We start from the raw sequence: 13,267 nt of genomic DNA on the forward strand, positions 1-13,267 counted from the left end.
GCAGATCGCTTCTTTGTGGAATACAATTGCCCCCTTGTAGATGAGATTAGGCATCATTCGAAGGCTGTTTGAACACTGATACCTGTCAACTAATGCATCTTATGAAAAGCTTCAATTTAGACATAAATTTTTCTACAGCAAGAAATCTATAAATTTATAATTAGAATCTCTTGCTGTTCAATATTTGTACATGCTACAGAGTACGAGAGGATTATGAAATATTGAAAGCTGAATTCATTATTCATAGCCCACAACATACAGTAAATATTCTTTGAAATGCAACAACTTCGAGGCATCCACAGTCCATTATTTTTGAGTGCCTCACACACGGTAACTATGGACACTACTACTCACACCCTCGCTTCTGTTCTTTTTTTCAGATGAGGGTTCTGGTCAGGGTTGACACTTGCTGTTTTTAATTTTCATTTTATCATAAGCAGTTTAAGACTGTTGCCAGTGGTAATTTGCAATTTTTATCAAGACCTCTTCATTATAGCTTCTGACACGACAGATGCTGTAATTAATCATGCAAGACAACTGGGGATAGTGGTCACACTGTTCTCAAAGAGGAGCCAGTCAAGAGCAAGGAAAGGGGGGAAGGAGTGGGCACTGAAATAATTATTTTGGCTTAAGAATTAGCATTTCACCATCGGTTTTAAGAGCAATAACAACATGATACCGGCCAGCTACAGCCCCTAATAGAAGACGACTGCTTTTTCCTCTGTACCTAACAAAAAGGTAATCACAAAGATATTTCCAATGTTTCATTTGTGTGTGTGTGTTTTTTTAAGGGCCCTGATTGGGGGCCATGCCATCCACATGCTTAGCTACCAGTGTCACATTTCCCACTGAAAATGGAAGACAATTTTGAGCTCCAATAAAAGTTGGTATGTGGCCTATTTCCCCATCTGATACGTATTCAAGGAACCAAAAGTGAAATGTGACATATCATTTTATTTGAAAAGTGAACAGTTTCCTGGTTGTTGCATCAAAATACAGTCCACAGTCTTTACTGAAACGTGTTTATTCTATAGCAAGATAAAAGCATTTTTGTCTCAGTTAAGCAAAATACAAACAACTTAATTGCTGCTATCGTAACTCATAAAAAAGTATAAAACAGCGTAAAAACACAATAAGCAACGTAGCAATGAATGGTTCCTGTCACCAGTGTTTACGTGAAAGCCTCGTTTATGAAAACTTTACAACACATGATGTGAAAACTTACACCTTTGAAAGAAAATATTTACATCGATTATTTGGATGTGGTGCGCCTTTTAAATATTCTACCAGTATTACGTCATAATAAAAACTCTTGCTTTTCTTTTAAATCTTAACTTTTGTAATAACTGTTCTCATTTAAGTTCATTTCCCTTTTAAAAATACAGTGTTTTTATTTTCTCGAAACTTGTCACTCAAAACACAGAATATAATATTCACACTCCTTTCTCCTAACGGGAATGAATATAATGGGTAACGGTGGTCAGACGTGTTGTGACACATACGGTGGGTCGACGTGGAGAGGTCATGGGGAAAACGTGGGAATGAGTCAATAACTGAATCTAGTCACTTGCATTTTTTTTTTTTTCTGGAGATATTTAGGGGGGAAAAAAATAAGACCTTTGGCAAAAGTCTGTGATTTACATTATTTTTTTTCATGACAAAAAAATGCCATCAACTATTCATGTCATACAAATGCTTGTATGAAACTGGAATCTTCATAATTCAGGTAGTTACAACTGTGCTTTTAATTTGGGGCCTTCGTGAGTTCCCACGGCCTGGAAGTGCGGTTTAGTCACTTCTGGAGAAACAGGCCCTGTCCTGTGACCCAGGGAGGCCGGTTTACAGTCCTCGGTGCGTCCCGGGGTCCATGAACCGGTTCGATTCACATATTGTAGGAACAGCCTGAATAAATAAAAAAGGCATCACATAAAAGAGCACAGCTTTTCCTGTTTAGAAACGAAGTGGTTTAGAGTCAGCCGGAGGGGCGCCCGGCGGCCTCTGCCTATCTGACCGGCACCGCGCGCACCGCACGGCCCGGTGCGTTTCTGCAGGACCCACGCCGGCCGACGAGTCCCCGCCGCACACGGTCGCCCTCCGCTCGCCTCCAGTGCCCATCGCCTGCCGCCTGCCGCGGCGTCCTCAGAAAATACTGACCTGCGGTAACACTTGAGTCTGCGTCTGGGACTGTATTTGTGACTGGTGCTGCTGGGAGGCTGGCTGGGGGCTCCCGATGGCGGGGACGGGCGATGTCATCTGGGAGGCGACGGGCGAGTGCTGACGAGGCGAAGGCTGAGACTGGTGCTGCATGTGCTGCAGCTGCTGCAGCTGGAGCTGCTGTTGGAGCTGCTGCTGCAGCTGCTGTTGGCTGATCTGCTGCTGCAGCTGCTGCTGCTGCTGCTGCAGGTGCTGCTGCATGTGGTGCTGAAAATGCTGCTGCTGCATCTGCTGCTGGATCTGCTGATGCATCTGATGCTGCTGGAGCTGCTGCTGCTGCATCTGCTGCAGCTGCTGCTGCTGGGTCTGCTGCTGCTGCAGCTGCAGCTGCTGCTGCTGGGTCTGCACGGAAGGGCTCACCTGGGTGGAGGATGCCGAGCCCACCAGGGTCGTGCCCATGGAGCTGATCAGCGGGGCGCCAATGTTCGATGGCATGTTGGCTGCAATGGTGACCGACGTGACAATCTGGCTCATGGGCAGTCTCATGGTTAAGGGCTTGGGAGCGATGGACCGGGGGAGCGACTGCTGCAGAGTCTGAGGTGCCGCCGACACCGCCCCGTGTTGAGACAGCGGGGGGCTGAGGAGGAGCGAGGACGTCAGGTTGGTGGACGCCAGGGTCTGCTGAACGGAGCGGATGGTCTGGGCCTCCGCTGACTCGGCCGCCGCCTGCGTGGTGGGAAGAAAAGTCCAAAATGTTAAAATGCACACGTAGTTAAAATATTTAAGTGTTTTTCAGTATGGGCACCATTATCCATGCTTCCCTGTACCCAAGCCCTTTGTCATGTGACTTTTTAGTTCGTCCCAGAGATAGAATCAAATTCCGCACCTCCTCGCTGGGGCCGGCCTTGTGCCGCTGCTCCTCTCCACAGAATGGGGCGTCAGGGAGGGCTCCAGAGCCCTTGCCCCCTTCCACACGCACTGCCTCTCAGGACCTGCCACTGCCATGTGCATCACGCCAGGCACATGGCCCAGTTTCCCTACTCAAGAGCCAGCCACTGCCACGTATGGCAGTGAGTCCAGCCCCCGCCCCCGGCCCTGCACCCCACACCGACTGCAGAAGGATACGCAGGACCAGCTGATCTCGCCCACCATGCCCTCAATCTGAAGAGCCAGCCCGCTAATGGCATCAGTCTTTATCTTTTTATGTCACTGGCTTTGCAGCTGCTTGTTACACAGCCATCCTTTAGCAATAGATGACTGATACACACATTTAAGAGCAACAGTTCTTCAGTATTTAACTCTACGCTCACCTCTCCACCAAATATTCACACAAGAGAACAGATGGCCTGAGTACAAATCTACCTCTACGACTTAACAACTCTGTGAGTCTGAGAAAGTGAATTCATCCATTTGTTCCTCAGTTTCTGTATCTATAAAATGAGCTTGTGTGGTAGTTACCTTGTGCAGAGGTTCTGAGAATTAAATTAACTGGTTTGTATGAAGCATTTAGCACAGTGCCTGGCCCATGGGAAGGACTGAGTAAATGTTAGAAATTCTTATTAACAACTCCTGCTACCAGAAAACATCAAAGGCCTGTATTTGCACGATTACTTTATAACAGTGCTCACTTGACTAGAACAACATAACCAAGTTCCTCAGGGGTATTAAACTGAAGTACTTTACAATGTTAGAAATGGTTTAGTTTACCAACCATCTGCAAAGCTTTCCAGGATTTACCAAAGCAGGCCTAGGTGAGGGAAGAATCTCAGAATAACCTTTATAAACAACCGACCTAGGCTAGGCTTAATGCTGAGAGAAACCACCTATTACATTTTGTACTAAAAACCCAGAATTACCTCGTCAAAAAATATTTTTTGCTAATGGAACAGTGATTGAAATCATTTCTCTTGAAGACTGTTTCTCTTCTTACCCTTCACAGAGCTAAGGGTTTGGGAGGAGGGGTAACGGGAGCACCATGGAGGCATGGGGCTGATCTCCACTCTCTTTAAATGATTGTGAAGGCTGATGTCTAGACTTTTATTACTTGGATTTATAAAATATACTATTAGAAGGAACCTGAGAAGTGTACTTATATGCATAGATCTGCGATTTTCAACCTCTTTCATCTTATGGCACACATGAGCGAATTACTAAAATTCTGTGGCACACCAAAAAATATATTTTTTTGCCAATCTGACAAAAAATAAGTATAATTTTGCTCCATTCACAATGGATGCCTATTGTGTTGGCTGTTGCCATTTTTCTATTTGACGACCTAAGGAAAGGGGTCAGCGCCCATGACTAAACAGTCAGGTACTGCATGTTTAAACATTCTTGTGCATCCTGGTTGAAAATCACTGATACGGTCACTCAGTGTAGGAAAAGCCATAGCTGATGGCTTCTGTTTGAACGAATGGTATCCTTGCATATTAGCTCCCGTTGATTTTTTGGTTGTTGTGAAGGCTGAAAGTGACAGAAGAGAGTCACATCATAAGAGTGAGCCCTCAGCTCTGAATGTAGAGGCACGAGTGACATGTCCAGACCATGCAACCCTCCTTGAAATTTCTAACACGGGGGCGGGAATCGTCTCCCCGTAACCTCGCTCCACGGGCGAGTTCTTCTCTCTGCGGCTCAGGGGTGAATCTCAGGCCTCCGTCCCATGACCGCCTTCCCATCTGAAGACACATCACACGCCCCCAAATCCTCACTTCCCTGTTTCTTTCAATTACTTGACCATGGTTTGATTTTCAGTCTTCATCACAGAGACAACCCTCTGGAGGGCCGTCAACTCATCACCTTTCCTCTCTAAACCCTGGGGTCCGAGAACAGAACCGGTTCTTCAGAGATGGGCTGGTCATCACGCTGCACGAATGGACATGGCTTCAGGGGAGATCAGCATATCAGCAGCTGTTTCACACTTGTGGTTTAGGGTGAAATTATTCTAAACCTTTACCTCGAGGGCAATTTTAGTCGCCCCCGCCAGGTCTCGGAATATAAATTTAGGATGCCCTTAAACTGTACTGACCTGAGGAAAATATAAGCAAGCAAACAATAATTTAGATGTATTCTTTTAACATCCTGTCCTATTGACTTTTTGGAGTCACTGAATCCCATTTAAAAATATTTCTGAATCCAGTGTCTAGTACCCAATGTGCAACTTTTCCCTTCTAAGTCAGTCACAGAGCTGAGGAGCCCAATCACGGCCACCATTTCCTTAGTGCCTTCTGAGTTACTGGCTCTTGGCTGAAATCCACGCACGGTCAATAACCCACGCTCCAGCGCACGGAGATCACCTCTGCTGGCTCCTGGTAAGTGAAGGAATGAATGAGCCGCTGGAGAAGTACACGCTCATGATCACTCTATTCGCTTCACTCATCTAATTAGCCGTCAACTACACCTCAATTCTGAATATCAACAGCCCACATTCAGTTTTCTGCCAATGACAAATCTGAGGCCATAGCTGGTATCGTATCTTTCAACTAGTGTCTTCCAGAGTCTCAGAAAAAGGTTTTGCTGTTGACCCGAAGACTGTTTTCTCTTTCTAATAAAGTGGAAAGTGCCCCACCAGCTGACAAAGACAGGGGGAGCTCTCTCAATCACATTCTGAGCAGCTGCCCAGAAGAGAAAAATCGGATCAAGCCTTTCAAAGGGCCTTGCTACCTACCCCTACCACGCCCATAGGCCCTAAGAGGGACTGTAGGTAAAAACAATGACAATGAAATAGAATCCCCCACTGCCAGAGGACATACATGAAGATAAAAACCCTGAGCTCAATTTAATCTCCCCAAAGCCTCTCTAAATTCTGGGAAGGCTAAAGACAAAGTTAATTAAATGTTAAAATAATATAACGTAATAGCTCAGGCTCCTTTTGGACCGAGGTAATAATAATCTAGAGTGGCATTTGCTTTGGGATGTTGGTGCATTTTATAATACATCAGGGTCCATGCGTACTCGATGTATAATACATATACACGTCATTTCGTTCAGTACTGGGAGCATAATTTTATTTTAAATAATCATGAGGTTTATTTATTTATATGATGTAGAACAGTTTGGTCAAAAATGCAACCTCCTCTCTTGCAATAATTTAACCACTGGTGAATTTATGATAGGATGTCCAAAAATGCCTGACAAACATGCCTCCCAGCTTCAGCAAAGGACATGAGCACGCATCTCAGCCTCTGACTTAAAGAAAGAATAAAAGGCTATTTAAAATTTGCCTGAAGAGCTTCAACACACATCTAGAAATCAGTGAATCCTTTGGAAACAATTCTGATTTACCAGCTCAAATTAGTTCAATTTATCATATTTTTCATGCCATCACACCAGGAATCCATAATGGAAACAAATAAATGTGTGAGTTGTTCAAGAGGCTTTTTCGGTCAAGTCTGAGGGGAGCTGCGTTTACGTTTTCTATACTCGGGAGCGGTTTTCAACGCGGCAGCTCCCAGAGCCTGGCGGCCCCGTGGCAGGTGTACCTTGGAAACGAGGCTGGCCCTGTACGCAGCCAGCGCCTTCAGGTATTCCTTCTTGGCAGCTTCTGTTTTCCTTTTATACACCTGTTGAAAGACCACAATTAGCACCACAAATTCTCAGCCATCAAGTAACTGTTGCACAATTTAGGTCACAATGGAACTCACATAACTCACATAAAAAGCTGGTCTTCAAGGCTTTAATAAATATAAACACACACACGCACGCGCGCGCCCCAAAACAAAACCCAGGCACCCTCAGTGGAGCACAATTTTGACAATTACTGTGGCAAACCCAAAAAAGATTTCAGGGTGTAGCACAGATTCTGAGAGTAACAGCTGAGGACCTCATGCGAAGGCAGAGAGGTAGAAATAAGAACGAAATTCGCTGCAACTGGCTGAGTTATAGAAAGTAACGAGTTTCTCCTTCAACGTCTTCTTTCCCTCACATGCGTTTCTAAACCGTACCAAATCAGAGAATTAAAACAGCAGCAACAGGTGGAGTGTGTGAAGACAGGAAGGAGGGAGGCTCTGGGCCTTGGTTTTCTTTTGCAGAGAAAAAGAGTCAGACATAGTAAAAGACGGGAGATTTCCATTAGTGGGACCCGTGAGCTCCATTACACTTCCCAGTACATCACACACGGTTTGGGCTTCATCTAACAGCGACCCGGTGGCTGGGTGTTAGACCGTTTCTCTCCGGAGCTGAAGCCTTAGCTGCAGCCCTTAGCCAGACCCTCAGGGTTGCATGTCTGGAAGAGAAAATCAGTCTGCTGCACAGGGCCGCTCAGCTCACTGCAAGCAAACGGGCAACTTCTGTGGTCGCACCGTCCCAACAAAACCAGCTGGTGAAAATGATTTCACGATTTGTAAAGAAAAAATAAATCAAGGGTCTCCCACTCTCCAATCCCGAAACAATTATTCTATGTCGTGACTAGTGGGGGTCTATTCTCCTGAGGCTTTGTAAAGTTCACCCTTTTAAGGGTCCCTGGAGTGTCACACAAGGAGCCAGGGTGGGACTGACCCCCAGGGAAGCCCTTCTGTCCTGCGCTGCGGGGGAGTCGCTCGGGGAAGGAGCCGAGACCAGGCCCAAGGCAGTACCTCCCCACACGCCAGTCTCAGTGCCTCCCACAGGGCCGGGCTTTCACACGAGCCCCGCACAGAACTTCAAATGCCCGGGGCAATGATGAGACACGCAGAGCGGCCTCAAGGCCTGGAAACTCCCGGGGACCAAGGAGAGTGCAGGGAGGTGACCCCGGGAAAGGCAAGCAGGGCGGCCTCGTGGCTTTGCAAAGGTGGGAAACGGTCCGCGTTATGTAAAAGGACGAGCTTCTCGTGGACAGTTGACGCTTGCAGGGTCCTGCGATTTCCCGCGGCTCTCCCCGGCCGGGTTCGGGCCGCGCGCCTTGCGGGAGCTGAGAAACCCGCGACCCTGGAGACGCCCGGGGCTGGCGGCTTTGCGCGCTGCTCGGCGCCGGGCTGAGCGAGGCCTCCGTGGGGAGCGGTCGCATGGAGCGCGCGTGTCCACCCACGCAGGGGGGATGCAAGGGACACGGGGGATGCAAGGGACACTCGGCCGCTTTTTCGCACTGTGGCTGCGACCGAGCTCTGCCTTACCTGCTTCTGTTCCTCTCCCAGGCTGTCCCACATGGACGCTACGATTTTGGAGACCTCTCCGAAGGTGGCGTTGGGGTTTTGACCTTTAATCGCAGCCTGTGTGTCCCTGAAAAACAGGGCATATGCTGACACTGGCTTCTGGGGCTCGTTGGGGTCTTTCTTTTTCTTTTTCTTGGGGGTCTTGGGCTTCTTGCCAGAATCGGGAGCCGCTCTCTTCTCTCCGATGGCCTGCAAAGCACGAAGAAAATTCAGTGCCTCGGATGTGTTTGCAGCAAGACTTACCCAGGTCCGCAACTGTTCCTTCGAGAGGTTTTGTGAAGCGCCACCAGCAGATCACCACCACGCAGGGCGGGGGACGTGCTTAGAGCCCGCTGGACGGCAGATTAGCACTCAGAACACTGATTAATGAGACCCAGGCGCAGCTTCAATGTATTTCCAACATATGCTCTAAACAGCAGTTATGAGTAATGGAAGGCCGAACCCTTCGTACCAGGCGATGCTGGATATAACATTCGAGGCCTCACATGTACACGTAAACAAAATATTTTACATTTTCAGGGCTTTTAGAAGTAAACCTAAATAATATTCAGGATGTTGGTCATATTCAGGTATTTAAAATGAGGTCCCCGGTCATAGTCACATGCCGTATGTAGGATGGGTCTGAATTGATTTTTTTCTTTTTTGAAGCTGATTTTTTATTTTGCCAGGATGTTTCTTTGCCAACGGGTCTCTGGAAACTCAAATGGAAATTAGCTACAATCCCTAAACTTGCACAATAAGGGTAAGGTCATCTTAATTTTTTAAAATAGTAATTTTATAAAGAAGAGGGCAACAAGACATGTAAAAATGTCAAAACTCCTTTAATGAGATAGAAAAGAAATTGATAGTCACAAAATTAAAAACCTGTACTAGAGCAACAGTGATGTTAAACTCACCAGGGCTAAAAAGAAGACCGAGAAGAAGATTTCTATTATATCTGGTAAATAAGCCTGCCCAGAACAACACTGTCATCCACATGCTCACATGTGCCCACAATATAAGCTCTGTGGGATCAAAACCCTACACATGATATGGGGACAGCCCTCCAACAACATGAACCACCGACCTCCAGATTCACCTGCTACCACTATCTAATTTCAAAGATTATATACCAGAGAAGCAGACAAAATGATTTAGCAACGTTGTTTCATCCCCCTAGATTATAATATGGCTCTACAGAAGACCAATTTGCAGCTAACTTCATCAAAAACTCTGAAATGTTTGACAAAGTTCTGCCTTAAAAGCCAGCCTTGGGCAGGATCAACAGAGACAGATTCAAGCTACTAATAGATTGGCTTTTAATGGCCTTGAGTCCTAAATCCTAATTCAAATTTTGCAAGACTGTCATTACTTTCTGAATGAGGGACATTTGGAACTTAATCCAATTACTAAATTTCTTGGGGAGGAAACGGGTAAGCAGTGTGTCTTTGAGAGCGCAGAAGCCTCAAGCTGCTGGGAAAGCGCTAGTCTACTTGCAGGTGGACTTAACTGTTTGCACTAGTTGGGCGGTAACCACATCCAAGCGTTGTACAAGTACCTCACATGTTTCAGGTAGTGTTATATTTCACCTCTCCTCCAGAATGCCACCTTCAGTAACTCACACAATTAACTCAACAAAATTTTAGAGACCTCATAGTCTTTTCTAAGTTCTCAGAATAAGTGAGACTTGTTTAACTCTAGTTAATGAATGTGAACTTGCAGAGGAGTCAGATGTCTTAGAGACAGAGTTTCACTTGAAGCCAAATTTTCCTTCAATGAAAAAAATATTACTTTAGCCACAAGAAAAAAAAAAAAAATATATATATATATACACACACACACACACACACACACACACACATACACACACACAGATTTTTCTAATTGAGTCAAACATCTATATTCTTTTCCTGGAAAAAAATGTGGCACTGTTTGCGCCAACAATAATACTCTGACCAATGGCAAGATGGAAGTAATTTCCAGGGTAGCTTTTTCCAAATAAGAGGTGTTCAATTTCATTCTCTGAAAAACAACATTCGAATGCTGGCAACTTCTAACGTCTTTCTTGGAGAAACTTGACTTGCCCTAATCGTCGTTACCTTTTAAGAACAAACTAGAAATGAAGAATCTCACAGCTTAAATAAAAGCTCAGAATTAATTCTCCAAAAGGAACTTTTTTGTAGTTGACTCAAAAGGGTTGGAAAAGCTGAAGAAATAGCTTTACCCCAGAGAGACATAATCAACGATAAAGTTAATCTTCCTTCCTTAGCCAAGTTGCTTAAAAGAGAAACTGGATTTCTTGTCTTTACATAAAACCTAGACCCTGGCATAAAATGGAGCAAGCTTAGGAGACATAGAAAAATCTCTCTGGAGACAAGACAATTTCAGACTGGCACCGAGGTAAGTATTAAAATCAGTGGAAATGTGAGCGAAATGAAAGGTGTCCATTTGATTTGTGTAATGACCACCTATCACTTAGCTGTACCCTGACACCCCTTGAGTTTCTTAGTCATTTCTCACTTCACCTCGCTGGAGTCCTTGTGCAAGCAAAGACTGTTAGTGCATTTGCCCGCCCCGTGTCCAGTGGGTGCCAACAGGGCGCTACCGACAAGCCTTCCTTCTTGACATCCCCACAACAGAACTCTACCCACAGCCTCTCAGCCTCTCAGTCTTCTCTAGATTCTCTTCTTCCACTTGCTACTTAAAAATAAGTGATGCTCAGGGTTCTGGCCTTGACTTGCCCCTTGGACACTCTGAGAAATTCTGATTATTTCCATGTCTTCACGCTTATGTGCTGACGGTCCCAAGTCTATAGTTGTACTTCCAATGAACTGAGTTCTAGACTCAACTATAAGCGCCTCAAGTTCAACCCATCACATGCCAAACTCTCATCTTCCCCATGGGGAAAGAACAACGCTCCTCTCCTTCTGGGATAATATCCTCTCATGTGATATCCATGTTGGCTCCCAAACTAAAACCCAATTTATCTTTTTCTTCCTTCAAATTCCGGTGGGTCATCAAACCTCGATGATACCCCTCTTCAATGACTCACTAACCCGCCATCTCCTGTCCTCTCCTTCCTTTGCTAAAATGAAACACTTCATTAAAACGGTCTTCTAGTTGGTTTCCTTTCCTCGGGTCCCTCCGCCGTAATGCGTTCTATATATAGCCTAAGTTATCTTTCTCAAGCATAGGCTTGCTTTTGCCATCCCACTATACAAATAATTCAGCAGCTCTCAGCTACCAACAGGGGAAAGGCTGCCACATTTCAGTCATTTCTTTCTCCAACTCCAACCTTTCCTCCTCCATATCACACCGTTCATGACACCCACAAGTTCAACTGTGCTTCCATTTCTCCATCCACCAGAACGCTGGCCTCTTCTGCCTCACAAACTTTGAGGTATCCTCTTAGACCTAACTCAGAGACCACCTCCCCAGTAATGTGTTCCTCAGGTAGCTCGCCCACGCAGAAAGGATTACAATGTCAGGACACCGGATCCATCAATTATACCACTAATCGCATCTGTAGCTCCTTTTCAACGGGGCTCTTCACCCCCAGTGGGGAGTCCCATGGGTAGTAACTCTTATAAATCTTTATATCACCAGAGCCTATCAGTACCAAGTAAAATTCCAAGCACACAGTAGGTGTACAACATAATTAATGAGTAAGAAATGAGTAATTGTGGACCTAGAATAAATAAATTTAATAAAACAGAACACTTTTCTAGGCATTCAGAAACGCCATGACTGCAACTAAATTTGTATTTCAAACTCTGTGTATTTAAATCATATACACTTTCCATGGCAAACACAAAGATATTAGACAATTAGAACTGAATAAATGATAAACACCATTGAAGGTACAAGGTTGTCAAATGGGGCAGCAACTCAGCCAACTAACTGGATGAAACTCACTCACATGGACATTAACGTAGAACCAGAGCATGTTTAGAACACAAGTCTACTGCAAGCCCTCCCTCCATCAGAGTCAGAAAATCGGGCCTACCAGAGTCCATGCCCTGCTCAATGCCTTCCAGCCAGTGGGAGAGGCCAGATCTCCCAATTTCTGCTTGAGTACATGTTACTCAGAAAATAAGTCAAAGAGTTAAAAAAAAAGAAATTAAAAAAATTAATCATCATAAATTTAAACGCTACTCCAAATCCATGAAGAGAAACCATGAACGACGCCCAACGCCACGAGCACGGGGTGGTGCCGGTGCCTGGCGGTTCTGTGCCTGGCAGTTAACTTACCCTGCTGGACTCATCACCATCCTCTTCGTTGATGGAGCTGGAAGGGGAGGGAGTGGCCGATTTGCTCGCTGGAGGGGAAGGAGACGTGTGGGGCAAACTGGCTCCCCCCAAATTCAACCCCAGCTGGGCACTGAGCTGGGACTGGTTGATGGTGGTGAGCTGGGTGGGAGGCAGGATTCCAGAGCGAGCAGCATCAGTCATGTGGACGATGGACCTCATGATCAAGGACGGATCCTGCCGGTACTGTGACACCTGTGTGTGGCTCTGATCCTAAAACGGCAACAGCAACGTTTAGTTTTCCCAAATGTCAGGGCACTTATGGGAAGGAGGGGGTGGGCGAAATGGGTGAAGGGGGGCAAAAGGTACCAACTTCCAGCTATAAAATAAATAAGTCATCGGGATGTAAGGGACAGCATGGGGACTCTAGTTAACACTGCATTGCACGTTTGAAAAAGTTGCTAAGAGAGCAGATCTTAAAAATCCTCATCACAGAAAAAAAATTTTATAACTACAGATGGTGACAGATGTTAACTACACTCACTGTGGTGATCACTTTGTAATGCACACAAATATTGAATCATTATGATGTACACCTGAAACTATTAATAATGATATATGTCAATTATACCTCAATAAAAAAAAGCAATGAACTTACAATGTTTGCAGTTTCTCAGATAGATTTAACCTGTTGCAATTTTGATAAGTCTGGCCTATCCCATGATGATGGTCTCTCTTAATTTATTAACTGTAAGGACTCA

The 13,267-nt window shown here is 45.3% G+C and overlaps 1 protein-coding gene across 2 annotated transcripts in view; it reads right to left on the reverse strand.

Annotated features, from left to right (window-relative positions):
* Positions 1 to 934: 934 nt before the first annotated feature.
* TOX3 (TOX high mobility group box family member 3) overlaps positions 935 to 13,267 on the reverse strand; it is a 96,251-nt gene continuing 83,918 nt past the window's right edge. For both annotated transcript variants that reach the window (XM_087826914.1, XM_087826913.1), the window contains exons 4-7: positions 12,510 to 12,779; positions 8,241 to 8,468; positions 6,633 to 6,713; positions 935 to 2,880 (exon numbers count right to left, since the gene is read on the reverse strand). In XM_087826914.1, the coding sequence (XP_087683040.1) occupies positions 2,140 to 2,880; positions 6,633 to 6,713; positions 8,241 to 8,468; positions 12,510 to 12,779 (1,320 nt within the window). In that variant the 3' untranslated portion in view covers positions 935 to 2,139. The remainder of the gene's footprint in view (positions 2,881 to 6,632; positions 6,714 to 8,240; positions 8,469 to 12,509; positions 12,780 to 13,267) is intronic.

Source organism: Miniopterus natalensis, chromosome 18, assembly GCF_054644295.1.
Source record: "Miniopterus natalensis isolate mMinNat1 chromosome 18, mMinNat1.hap1, whole genome shotgun sequence".
NCBI classification, from domain to species: domain Eukaryota; kingdom Metazoa; phylum Chordata; class Mammalia; order Chiroptera; family Miniopteridae; genus Miniopterus; species Miniopterus natalensis.